Consider the following 13,557-nt stretch of genomic DNA (forward strand, 5'->3'; position numbering starts at 1 on the left):
TTAAATAGGACTTTTGTTTTAACAGCATCCCTTGTCTCCTTTCCCTTTCACTGGATAAAGGCTTTAGGAGGGGAGAAAAAACAACTCTGTTTGACAGTCTCTTAGATGGTTTTAAATATGGTAATAATTGTCCTTTCTGGGAAAAAGAGAAGAAGTTAGTTGAGATGGACCAGAACTCTTGTTGCTGCTCTTAAAATTTGATTCCGTTTCCTAGAAGACAAATCAAGACACAGACACAACTAGGGAGAAAAGAATAGCAGAGATGGAAAATGCAGCTTCTGTCTTTGATGCTAATTTGTTTTTCAGCCTTGCTGCTAGAAAAACACAGGCATGGCACACAGTAGCCACTCTGAGAGCTGGTAAACTTATGCTAGCATTGCACTGTGTAGGGCATTGTTTTCAGCTGCCTTTTTGGTCTTATTGGAGTATCGCAAAATATACAGTCATGGCTGGCTAAGTTAGACCCAGAAGGCAAAAGGAGAGGTGTAGGAAAGAGAAGGAAAAGGGTACATGGGTGGAGAGGGGTGACAGCAGAAACAAAAATTTCATATCCCAGGTGGTGGTTGGGATTTAGCCAAAGCCAGGGGAGGTGGTAGTGTCAACTGGTCTTTGGCCTGGTTTAGTCAGAACATCTTTCAAGATCAGGACAACAAAGGCCCAGTGGTCTTGCATTGAATCCTGTGGTCCGAGGAGACTCCGGGGGTGGCAGCCATGACAATGAAGTGTACTTTCTCCAGTCCACCTGTTTCCCGGCCATCAAATGTCAGACAGCCTCTGCAGACAGTTTCCCCCTTAATGTTTCTTTTCTTTTAAGGACCCCCAAAAGGGAGTGATGGGTGAAATAATTCATCCTCTCATTATTTTGCCCACCAGTAAGGCCTATATTCAAAGGAGGAATTGAAGCCCTTTATCTACTCCAGCTAAAGCTGAAGAAAAGGGGTGTATTTTTAAAGTAAGTGTTTTTTAATTTAAAAAGGAATTGCTCAAAAAGGTGGCAGGGGGGACATCCTCAAACAAGGAACAAAAAAGATAGAAAAGGAATTGAGGAGAGTGTGCGGGGTAAAGGATAAAGAATGGATGAGAAACTGTAAATATTTGAGAGAATATGGAAGGCAATAGAGTGCAGGGATTTTCATAGGAGGGAAATGACAATGCAATAATAGGTCAGTAACTATTACAACCGAGCTCTCTGGTTAAGAATTCCTTTTCATTCTGAGGGAGATTTAATTTGTTGTATGTAGTATGTTGGCCAAAGGAAGTTCATTCTGACAAAACAGTCTGTTGCTTTTAGTGGAATTATGAATTTGTGGGCTCTTGAGTATAGTGAAGAGGTGTGCCATAATTTAAAATATTTCCTTGTTTTTTGGGTATGCAATGGGGGAATAGATTAGTGTTTTAAGATGCATCTTTGCTAATGTGTGTAGTTCTGAATTGCTTGTCCTTACCTTGGTGTAGATCTAAGTAATCGTCTCTTTGCCCCACTTAAAAACTGGTTTTAGATTAACAGCTCCCAGATTAAGAATATATATTCAAATGTTCAAATATTCAAATATCATGGTAACATTGTCAAATGCAGAGCAGACCCCCAGATTTATTTGGTAACTGAGAAGAGTACTCCCTGAGAAGGTGGCTTACTCCTGAACCAACCTGGGCTGGGATTATCAGTTCAAACTCCTGCTGAAGTAGGAAGCACTTAGAGTTAATACTATAGGTTTCATTACACCTGGAATAAATGCTAATTATTCAACCACTTCCATGCTATTAGTAATAAAGCCTTTGCCCTTGATGCAACACTATATACCTCTGTGATCGTTGCTTCTGCCTGCACTTCAACAAACAGTGTCGGAACAAGGAGAAAGGAAGAAAGAGTATGTGAAGTTACTCAGAGCAGGGAGGGGTTGTTTTCCTCATCCCCAAGCACTGGAGCAGCATTCAGAACAAGCTGTGTTGTCAGGGCTGCACTGTAGAATAGAAAGAGGAGAGAGCTGAGGCTCTTCGTAGGGCTGTGAGAGCAGGAAAAGCCCCAGCCCAAAGAGGAGAGAGACAAAAAGACAGGACAGAAAAATATGAACTCAATGAAGAGGAGACTGCAGAGGAACTGCACTGCAGGCCACGAGAGCTACAGCAAAAAGGCCCAGCTCCCATTGGAAGAGGAAGGAAGCCACAGGAACGGAGAGAGAAAAATAAGGTAGCTTAAGGGCACAGAAACAGCAGAAAAACAGGATTAAAACAAGGAATTTGCAAAGAAAAGTTCATTTTTGAGGGAAATGGAGTCAGTATTTCCACTAACCCCTCTAGAAAGTCTTAATTTTGCTGAGAAGACATGGCTAAAATGAACAGCTCATTTGGAGTAGTTTCATGTTGCATCAGGGTTGTCAGTAACAGTGATGAGTACCAAGTAAATGTCCTCATATGCCATGGAAGATGAGGCACACAACATACTGATCAGAAGACTGCATGTAAAAACACTGATAAAAGAGAGGATGTTTCACTGGAAAGGCTGCGCATCTCCCACAGAATATAAATGGGATCAGAGGAATGCTTGTGATAATGCAAAAATTTCAACCTAAAAAGCTCAAGAAGAAACACGAAATGAAAACCTGAGGAAACTCTGAGAGAAGACAGACAGGAAAAAGAAAACGGAAACATATGGAAAATGTGGTAGAACATCACAACATTCGTGCAAAGTGTGTCCAGCCTGAGAAGCAAAATACCATAAATTTTAGCAAAAGGGAAACTGTGAAGTATTAAGCAGGTCTTAAAAGCAGATGCTTAGTAGACAATACAAAAGAACCAACGTAAGAGGTCCACAACAGAAATTGTTATGGAGCTGCCATTGTCTGATTGTATGAATGCACAGAATGGTGAATGGGCTTGGTACTTCGGTGAAAATGAAGACTTAACACATTCTGCTAGCACAAATTCATATTTAAAACCATACACGGTAGCTGGCACAATGGATTAGTGTGTTTGGCTTTTCACATCTGGAGACATGGGTTCAAATGTCACTCTTGGTCACACCAACAAAAGAAACATTGGTGGTTTCATTCCAGCCTTCAGTAAGCAGTTATCCACATCTCTTCACCACCACACATAATCTGATGCTTTGATAGGGTGTGAAAATTATTAGTTTAGCTCAAAGAATTGTATTATTAGATTAAAACCTGAAACATCTGGGAACTGGCTACCTTCCTGTCAATTTTGTGTTGCTATTGGGTGGTGTATTGAAGAGGTTTCTAGCCACTAAAGACAGGGCAGGGTGAGATATTTGTGAGGAGAAAGTCCCTCTTCACTGCAATTCAGCCTGAATGCTTCATACATCCCAGCTCCCCCAGTGTCAGTTCCTGATCCCTCCACTGGGCCAGGTAACATCAGGAAGTCAAACCTGGGAAAGAAGAAAAAGATATGGAGCCATCAGTCATGTGCAGGCTCAGCAGTGCTATGACATGAGTCAGGACAGAGACAGTGAGACTTCAGAATGGGTAAGGAGTTGCACACTTTGGCTTCGTCTACACTACACCCCGCTGGTGGCAGTGTGTAATGTACATTTAGCTATGTGCTGCAGTGGAAAGCTCACTATGTCCACATTGTGGTGTGTAGCTACAAGTGTCAGTGAAAGGCTCCGGAAGCAGGGAGGCTGTGAGGAAAGAGTTCAGCATCTCCTCACTGCCAGGATCTTTTGTAGTGGTGAGGAAGGGCTCCAGGAGTGGGGAGCTTAACAAGTAAAGGTGCTTTCACAGGTCTCCAGGAATGAAGGACAGTTAGTGTCATTAAGCAAATTCACTCAGATTTTAATACATCCAGAGAGGTACCATCATCTGGACAGGCTTGCATAAATTGGTTCAAATTGGATTCTTTGAAGGTAACACATAAAGAAAGCTTTTTGATAAATACTCTGAATGAGGGCCTTTTTTGCACAAATGGGCTGAATCTTCTGTCCAGGTTGTGGGGAGCAATCCTTAAGGAAAGGTTGGAACACACCTGTCCTCAAAATAGACACCTGGAAGACCTTAGAGTTGAGGTGACCTCTGATAAGCTTTTCATGATGCATATAGGTTCTTTTGTTGTTTTTAATAGGTTGTCTCTGTAATGCTTTCATCTTGTGTATAAATAGGCTTGCTTAGAAAGATCTGTGTGGCAACTCACAACTGAGGGCAATTATACTGTTTATATTGTTTGCGGCAAAAGCGAAGCACAGACGCTTGTTTGTCTAGGGAGTCTGACTTACTGGGAATAACACAGTGTAGGCAGGGAACAGTGCAGCCTGGATAAATGCCTGGCAGGAGGGAGATGTGGGTCTCCGCCCAAGAGTGGTGTTGGCTGAGGAGCCTTGAGTTGGTGCCCTTGCTGGACCACAGAGTAGGAATACAGGTGCAGTAGCCTTGAACTGTGACAGACATTATTTATGGCTATGTGAAATTCGTAAGGATTTTTTAAAAACTTAACTTGATCCATCTAAGTTAAGGAATGTGAAGTCAGTCACATAGCGTATGTAAAATTACAAACTTCCCATTTTTATCTATTCATTTTTTTCAATTAAGATATCAACCCATTTTAATATAAAATTTCCTCTCTTTACTTTGCAGAGAGGAATATCTGCCAAACCCATCTCTTTTTAAAGGGAGAAAAACCCAAAGTTGTAATGTGAGCTTCCAGTGAATATATCTCTTCCTCTTTGAGTTTCAAGACATTCATCCTTTTATCATTCCCAGTCATTAACTAATCGTAAGAACCAGTAATACAGCTTAATGTTTAGAGCCAGCGATCGGGTTCTTAATTATCCTCTCAAAGTAGTGATTACAACATAGTAAAGAATAAATATTTGCTCACTCCATCCTGGCTTTCCTCATATCTAGGCTCTGTAAACATTCTCAAATCTGTATGCATATCTTTTCCTGTTAATGAAGTAGTGAAACTTATAACCTAGTGATGTTATATATCATGGTAAAAATAAGTACAGATGAAATTCACCTTGTGTGCCACCACAAGGCCTGTGCACCACTTAAATCCTCAAAATAGGACTTGTGCTTCATATGGGATGATTTTCATCCTAAATGAGCAAATGGTACATTTTAAAGAAATTATAGAAATTTACCATGATGTGGATCCAACTGTATATGTAACACACCAAATAGCAAAATTGTAGTATGCAAACAGTATCCCATTAAAAACACTCTTAACGACTTATAGTACTGCTGTCCACGTAAACATTATGGAAAATCCCCGTGTGAAAGGAAAAAGATGTGTGCTAAAGTAATAGAAATCTAATCTCCCCTTCTATCTGTTCAAAATTCAAACTGAAGTACTGAAAGTAATGTCACTGAAGGACTGTTGGGATCCCCTTCTCTGGAGAGGGGAAAAACTGTCTTTCCTTCTATCTCCACCACTTGCACCTTGGTAGGGATGATTGTTGTATAGTTAGATTTTTTTCATCATATGAAAAAGGCCAAATAGTAGTTAGCCATGCTGTTTAACTAATATAAAATCATTAATTTTATAATAATATGCTATGGATAGCTGAGTGGAGCAGCCTATCTTACTTCCCCTAACAAGTAAGGTACACACTAGGATAAATATTTTCATGAGTAGCTTTTCAAGAAATCTATAATTACCTTTTTTCAATCTGACTCTTATTATAGGAGCAACTCTCTGAAATTGTGTGTGTAAGGATGGCACCTTTCAGCAAATTTGAGTTGCTCCTTTCACTGTGCAATTAAGTTTTGGGGCTATTTTCAGAACTTGTATACAAATATATATATATATATATTTGTTTCTGATTATGTAAAGAATTTTATGTATGCATATGGAGAACTGTTATATAGATAATATAAAAACAATATCCACTATATATAGCTGACACACAGCTTCTCTCTTTTAGAACCCATAGCACATTTACAATTAAAAAAAAATGCTCTGGACAATACTGCATTGTCACTAGAAAGTGTGTCTGTATTACACTGCAGTTGGTCCAAAATAATCTTCTCCTTACCTTATAACTGTACTATTACTCCTTTTTCCCTATTTCCACTTCCCATTTCTTTTTAGTAGAAAGTCCACTCCAAAGTTGTTGCGGATTAAGCATTTTAGTTTTTCATTTTTCAGCGAGATGCAATGATGTTTATACCTCTTTTTCTGTTGGAAAAGTTTTCTCTTATTGAGATTGAATATTAAAAATTAATGTAATATGTGTGGTTTTACTGTGTTCCAGTTGGCATGGACACCATTCCTAGCTGCATTCAGTGTGGGTCTACAAGACTGTGATGATACAGAAGTTGCTTCTCTTTGCTTGGAAGGCATACGATGTGCAATCAGAATTGCATGCATTTTCAGCATTCAGGTAGTGTTAAATGTTAAAATTATATGAGAGTATTTTGCTTTAGGTGCTGTTAATGAAATCGTAGTACATTCACTAAATTCTTTACATTATTACCTGAAGATGTAAGTACTGCAATACTCAGTGACTTCCTTGTTCTGAAGTTGTTGTTGTACCTGGTTTTAATTGAGTGCATTGAGTTTATTTTAAATTCTAAATTGCTTCATCTGTTATTTGTGAAACTTTACATGTTTCCATATCTATATATAGGACTACAAAGAAGTGTTTTCAGATGAACAAACTTTTTATATTTTCATCTTAAGCCTTGCCACAAAAGGTTCTGTTTCTTAACATGAATCTTTTTCAGATATATCGTGTAGTTGAAAAGTAGTAGATCACTGAACCTTGGTGGAAACATTATGCTCAATTTTAGAGAGAGACCATAGATATTCTGAGACTTGTGCAATTGGATATCATTTTAACTCTATGGCACTGGGAATGTCTTTCCAAATATTATACACAAATGCATCTTGCATTAAATGGGATGTCAAGAATTCCAGACTCACTGGCTCTAGTGGCTAATGCTAATTAGACTTGGGCTAAGTTTCTTTTCTTTAAACTCACAGCTGTTGAACATAATATTCTGCCAGTATAGGGAAATGGCCAAGAAATGTACTGATCTGCCATAATCTGTGAATATATGTTGGTGGTTGGGATGAAGGCTGAATTCTTTTATGTTTGACACCACAATTTTAAATGAGTCCACTGAAAATAGAAAATAAACTTTTAATTATTAAAAAAGTGATCCCTAAGCTAAACACATTTACACTATCATGCTGAAAATAGTAATCTCTCCCTTATAACTTTTTTGCCACCTAGTAATTGCCTTCTCAAACCAGTAATAGGTGTGTAGGAGTCTCTCTTAGCAGAAACCGAAGTCTTTCACTTACAAAAGTATTATGGACAGCAGTGAACTATCTTGCCATCAGAGAATAACACAGTGCAGCTGCTTTATGGTGTGATATATTTTCTTTTGAGCAAGTGTATTGGCAACATGAAAGGCAACCTGGTTACCATAAATGTCCTTAAATTGTCAAAAGCAACAAATAGCCCATGAATAATTTACTGAAAGCAGCACCTCAGAATTTTCAGTATAGACTGAGGAACAGCTCCTTGGAATCGGCCACTGTCAAAAGATAGGGATTTGTCTTATTCACTTAGTAGGTTGCTCCTTGTCATTCAGGGCTTTTCTGCTTATTTTTCTGGATGATTGATCCTTAATCTCAAAGGAAAAATTTGTTGCTTTTTGCTGCTTTTCCCTCTTAAGTGAGGACCATGATATTACCTTCAGGTTCTTGAGAGTTCTGTATCTCGGTTGCCATTAAAATAATTATGGTCTCTAAGCCCTGGTCTACACTGGGCGGGGGGATCAATCTAAGTTAAGCAATTTCAGCTACGTGAATAATGTAGCTGAAGTCGACGTACTTAGATCGATTTACCATGGTGTCTTCACCATGGTGAGTTGACTGCTGCTGCTCCCCCGTCAACTCCGCCTGCACCTCTCACGGTGCTGAAATATAGGAGTCAACGGGAGAGCACTCGGGGGTTGATTTATCGCGTCTAGACTGGACGTGATAAATAGATCCCTGCTGGATCGATCGCTGCACGCCAATCCAATGGGTAGTGAAGACATACCCTAAGATACTGTGGTTATTTCTCTTGTTTAAACTAGGAAGTTCCTATTGTGCAAGATTCTGAATAGATCAAGTATTGTCCATTTTGGACACAAGACTATTTGGGGATGTAGGGATGATTGGTAAATATCCCTTATAAGAATTTTTGAGAACAAATATGTTGTCTGTTCCATGCTAAATTTTTCTCCCACCTTTCTGCTGTGCTCTCATGTTGTGTGTCAATCTTGTTGAAGAAATATAGATGAATAATTACCCAAGATCACTTTCTAAGAACAGTCAATATTTTATGCATCATGATAAAATCATAACATTGATAGCTGAAAGGGTCTCTCGGATTTTATGGATTTTTCCTGAACAGCACAGTACAGTTTTGTAAGCCATGCATCCTCATCTATGAGCATAATAAAATCTCATTTTTAAAATCTATTTTTTCATTATTATGGTTTTAAAGTGAATCTGATGCTGTAACACAAGTCTGTCTTGGGGCTTTCACTCCATATCTTATACCAGATCATAGAATCATAGAACATCAGGGTTGGAAGAGACCTCAGGAGGCCATCCAGTTCAACCCCCTGCTCAAAGCAGGACCATCCCCAACTAAATCATCCCAGCCAAAGCTTTGTCAAGGCAGGCCTTAAAACCTGTAAGGATGGAGATTCTACCATCTCCCTTGGTAACCCATTCCAGTGCTTCATCACCCTCCTAGTGAAATAGTTTTTCCTAATATCCAACCTAGACCTCCCACACTGCAACTTGAGACCATTGTTCCTTGTTCTGTCATCTGCCACTACTCCCTAGCTCCCTCCTCTTTGGAACCCCCCTTCAGGTAGTTGAAGGCTGCTATCAAATCCCTTCTCACTCTTCTTTTCTGCAGACTAAAAAACCCAGTTCCCTCAGCCTCTCCTCATGAATAATGTGCCCCAACCCCCTAATAATTTTCGTTGCCCTCCGCTGGACTCTCTCCAATTTGTCCATATTCTTTCTGTAGTGGGGGATGCAGTATTCAAAATGTGGCCTCACCAGTGTTGAATAGAAGGGAATAAGCACTTCTTTCAATCTGCTGGCAGTGCCCCTATTCATGCAGCCCAATATATCGTTAGCCTTCTTGGCAACAAGGGCACACTGCTGACTCATATTGAGCTTCTCGTCTATTGTAATCTCCCCGTCTTTTTCTGCAGAACTGCAGCTTAGCCAGTTGGTCTCCAGCCTGTAGCAGTGCATGGGGTTCTTCCGTCCTAAGTGCAGGACTCTGCATTTGTCCTTCTTGAACCTCATCAGATTTCTTTTAACCCAATCCTCCAATTTGTCTAGGTCACTCTGTACCCTATCCCTACCCTCCAGCGTAACTACCTCTCCCTCCATCTTAGTATCATCCGCGAACAATCCATCCCATCATCCAGATCATTAATGAAGATGGTGAACAAAACTGGCCCCAGGACCGACCCCTGGGGCACTCCTCCTGATACCGGCTGCCAAATAGATATCAAGCCATTGATTGCTACCCGTTGAGCCCGATGAGTTAGCCAGCTTTCTATCCACCTTATAGTCCATTCATCCAATCCATACTCTTTAAATTGCTGGCAAGAATACTGTAGGAGACCCTATCAAAAGCTTTGCTAAAGTAAAGGTATATCACATTCACCGCTTTCCCCATATCCACAGAGCCAGTTATCTCATCATAGAAGGCAATCAGGTTAGTCAGGAATGACTTGCCCTTGGTGAATCCATATTGACTATTCCTGATCACTTTGCTCTCCTCCAAGTGCTTCAAAATTAATTCCTTGAGGACCTGCTCCATGATTTTTCTGGACTGGGGTCCTCAAGGGCTGTGCTTAATTTGCATATTTCAGCTCACCTATCCTTTTTGGTTGATCTCATTTGTTGTTTTTCTCCCCTTCTACAGTAGTGGTGGTTAGGAAGAAGACGGCGTCACTCTTTTTCTCTCCCATTCCATGAGGGAAAAGAGAACATCTGCCATGAGAAGAGTGCCTTAATTTCCTCTGTTGTTGCTTTTCTCTTCAAGGGAGATCTGACTCTGACTGCTGAGTCTTTTTTTGTTCAGCAATCCCTCTTCACCGAATGGTATCATGGGAGAGTGTTCCTCTGATTGAACTGTGCTCACTATGCCTAAGCCCAGAGTAAAGTGGAATGCCAGTCAGTATTGAATATGGCCCATTGAATTATGTAATCCCACAGGTCTATTGGACATCTAGCTATAAAAGAGTCTAATACTGCTGCCAGTATTTTCTACTTGAAATAAATGAGCAGTAAGTCCTTAGACTTCATATACACTGGAATTTTTATAAACCTTGCAGACCACACAGAATTTCTGTTTGCTACCAGTTATCCATTGCTGACTTCTTATCTGAGGGTTTTCACCCTATAGAAAAGAGGTTAGATTATGCCCAACAAAATGGGTGTCTGTTCTGGTTGTATCTCATTTTATTCCAGCTCTTTAACTTTTATCTAAAAACCTGCCTTATAAATTCCCAAACAGCTCATTGCATTTTGTAATTAATATCTTAGGTCAACATGATAATTGGGGTTGTAATGAGCTTCCTTTTCCAAAAAATGTAGTTTCTGGCCTTTGGCCTCTACATGGATAAGCCATCCACACAAATCAGTTATACACATGTAGAAACCCCTTCTCTTGTACTTTGTAGCTCTACTCTGTTCACATGGAAGGTAGGTCAGTCACTCACCTACCCAGGAAGAGTTGGTCCTACACTCAGATGTTCTAGAGCTCAGGAATTGGGTTATAACAAATTCATTTTATAGTCGTTCTCTTCCTGAACACACAGATACATAAAGTAAGTCTCTGCCTTCAATTAATAAATCTCTTAGATCCTCTCTCTGAGGACTTGTTCTGGTAAAAGTCTGTCAGCAGATCATGGCAAGGCAGCACTTGGGCATGGGCAGTAATATCTCTCAGCTGGAGAGAGGCTGCTGGGGAGTTGTACAGGTTTTTTGTTTGTTTGTTTGTTTTTTGTTTTTTTTTAACAGAGTGCATGTCTCTCATCTGGTGGGGTGTCTTGAATATTTGTTTACATTTTGTATTTCAAGTTAAGATAGTGTCTGGTTTCAGAATAAATTACTAAAAATCACATGCTGTAGACTGCTACATGTGACACCTTACCTTCCCAGGTTTACAGTTCTACAAGGAGAGCCTTATGCCATAGCTCATTAGAGAAAGAGAGAGGGATGCTTTAAGTTAATATAATGCTTTTGAAATTCAACTGTATGAAACCTACCTTATTTTCTTCAGTACCATATTGGTCCTCATTGAAAACTCCACTGTCTTTCTGTCAGTATTACTTAGCTAAGAGATTTTGTAGATGAGTGTAGCAGCAATCAGTAAATTTCATGACTGTAATGTCTCCCTACTTTTCAGTATAGTTGCCATTGAGGTATTGCAACCAGATATTTGAGGTTGAAATCTGTCAATATAGGGTAAGCTAGGGATATGGGCTGTATAAACCAAATCATATTGCTGCATAGATGGGTGGTGCATACAGTTATTCAAAGAGTGGGCATACAGAACTATATTCCTAATACATCTTCCAAATGTATTACTATATTTGGTTCATTCCGATGTGGACATAGGGTTATTATAAGAGATATGGTTTCAAAATAAAAATTAATGTCTGAAAGCCTCCATAATACATAAAGGAACCAGAAGATATTTAGACATTGACAAGTTATGGAAACTAACAGAAACAACTCATTTTTTTGTTTCCCTATGTAGCTTGAAAGAGATGCTTATGTCCAAGCACTAGCAAGATTTACCTTGCTTACAGTGAGTTCTGGTATAACTGAAATGAAACAGAAGAACATTGACACAATAAAAACACTTATAACAGTGGCTCATACAGATGGAAACTATTTAGGAAATTCCTGGCATGAGGTACAAGAATAGTTCATTCTTAATTATAAGAAAGTATGTACATGAAAATACATTGAATTTGTATACAGTATTACTACTGGGGGAATTCTGCGCCACTGCACACATGCAGAATTCGTGTCCTCCACAGATTTCTTTGCTTCCCTGCAGAAAAATAACTTTCTGATGGGCTACAAAGGGAGCTGCAAGAGCAGCCACATGCCCCTCCCTAGCAGCAGCACACGTACTTTGTTTAGGTTGCCTGGAGCAGCTGGTGGAGAGGTAAATCACTGCGATATAGAAGTGGGAGGGGGCTTGGTCACACACCCCCATCTGCCCAACCTCTGTGCATCCATACCCAGACCCCCCCACCAAGCCTCCCTCCCCTACACCTGAAGTTCCACTGTGCCGAGCTTCACCTGCTGCATCTGCAACCCCCTACACATACCCACCCACCCCCAAGTCCCACCTCCCTGTACCCAGCAGCTGGTAATCCTGGCTGGGGTGGGGGAGGAGCACACTTCCCATATCCGAATCCCCATCACTGGACCCAGACCACCCCCTGCTGAGCCACCCACACTGGATCCCCCCTCCCAACGAGCCCCATCCTCTATGCACAGGGACCACCCCTAGAAGCCCCCCACACCTGGAGCCCCACCCCACAAAGCCCCACTTCCTCAGCACCCGGACCCCTTGCTGAGCCCCCAACACCCATCCCCCCCTGCCAAGCCCCATCCCCCAACACCCAGACCCGCTGAGCCCCCAACACCCATCCCCCTTGCCAAGCCCCATCCCCCAACACCCAGACCCGCTGAGCCCCCAAGCCCCATCCCCCAACACCCAGACCCGCTGAGCCCTAACCACCTTCACTTGGACCCCCTCTGAAGAGTCCCTTTGCCCCTGCAAGCAGTCCCCCTCTGCTCAACCCCCCCAGCCCCTGTGCATCCAGATTCCCCCCACCCCGGACCCACACGCTCCCTGACTGACCCACACAGAATCCTCTCACCCCACATCTGAATCCCACCACACTAAGCTCCTCCACACTTCGATCCTGCTGGGCTGAGTCTGTCTTCCCACACCTGGTGTACCAGGGCTCCAGGGTGTTTCTGGGGAAGGTCCAGCTCTTGTGCTGTGTCAGGGGTGGGTGCAGCCTCACCGCCGTGTCCATGTCTTGGGGAGATGCTGCACCGTGATCTCCCACATCCATGCAGCCAGTGGCCTGTGCTCCCCACTGCCATGTTCGAGCCTCCACATTTATTTATGGACAAATAAAATTCAAAGAATTTTGCAGAATTTTAAAATATTGTGTGACAGAATTTTTATTTTTTTGGCGCACAATTCCCTCAGAAGTACAGTGGGTTTTGAGTATGTATGTATGTATATAGAGTGGGTGTTTATATGTAAACATTCATTTTTGCTTATAATTTTATTTTGTATCTGTACAGACTTGCATATTTTGGACCCAGTTCTACAGCCCTTACATGAATAAAGTTGCAGGATTGGGTTCATAAAGCAAAGTGATAGTGACTGTATTTTTAAAAGATTACTGTTCATTTTTGCCATATTCTGTGTACACATATAGTCTGGGTGTGTAGTATGTATGTGTGTAAATGAGAATTTTATTTTTGAAAACACTGAGATCTGCCCGTTTATAAAAGTGAACAGGGATA

General features: G+C 41.0%; 1 protein-coding gene across 2 annotated transcripts in view; it reads left to right on the top strand.

The window, feature by feature from the left end:
* ARFGEF1 (ADP ribosylation factor guanine nucleotide exchange factor 1) overlaps positions 1-13,557 on the top strand; it is a 186,154-nt gene that overhangs the window by 130,282 nt on the left and 42,315 nt on the right. For both annotated transcript variants that reach the window (XM_038389506.2, XM_043507750.1), the window contains exons 20-21: positions 6,209-6,337; positions 11,753-11,911. In XM_038389506.2, the coding sequence (XP_038245434.1) occupies positions 6,209-6,337; positions 11,753-11,911 (288 nt within the window). The remainder of the gene's footprint in view (positions 1-6,208; positions 6,338-11,752; positions 11,912-13,557) is intronic.

This window comes from Dermochelys coriacea, chromosome 2 (assembly GCF_009764565.3).
Source record: "Dermochelys coriacea isolate rDerCor1 chromosome 2, rDerCor1.pri.v4, whole genome shotgun sequence".
In the NCBI taxonomy this organism is placed as follows: Eukaryota; Metazoa; Chordata; order Testudines; family Dermochelyidae; genus Dermochelys; species Dermochelys coriacea.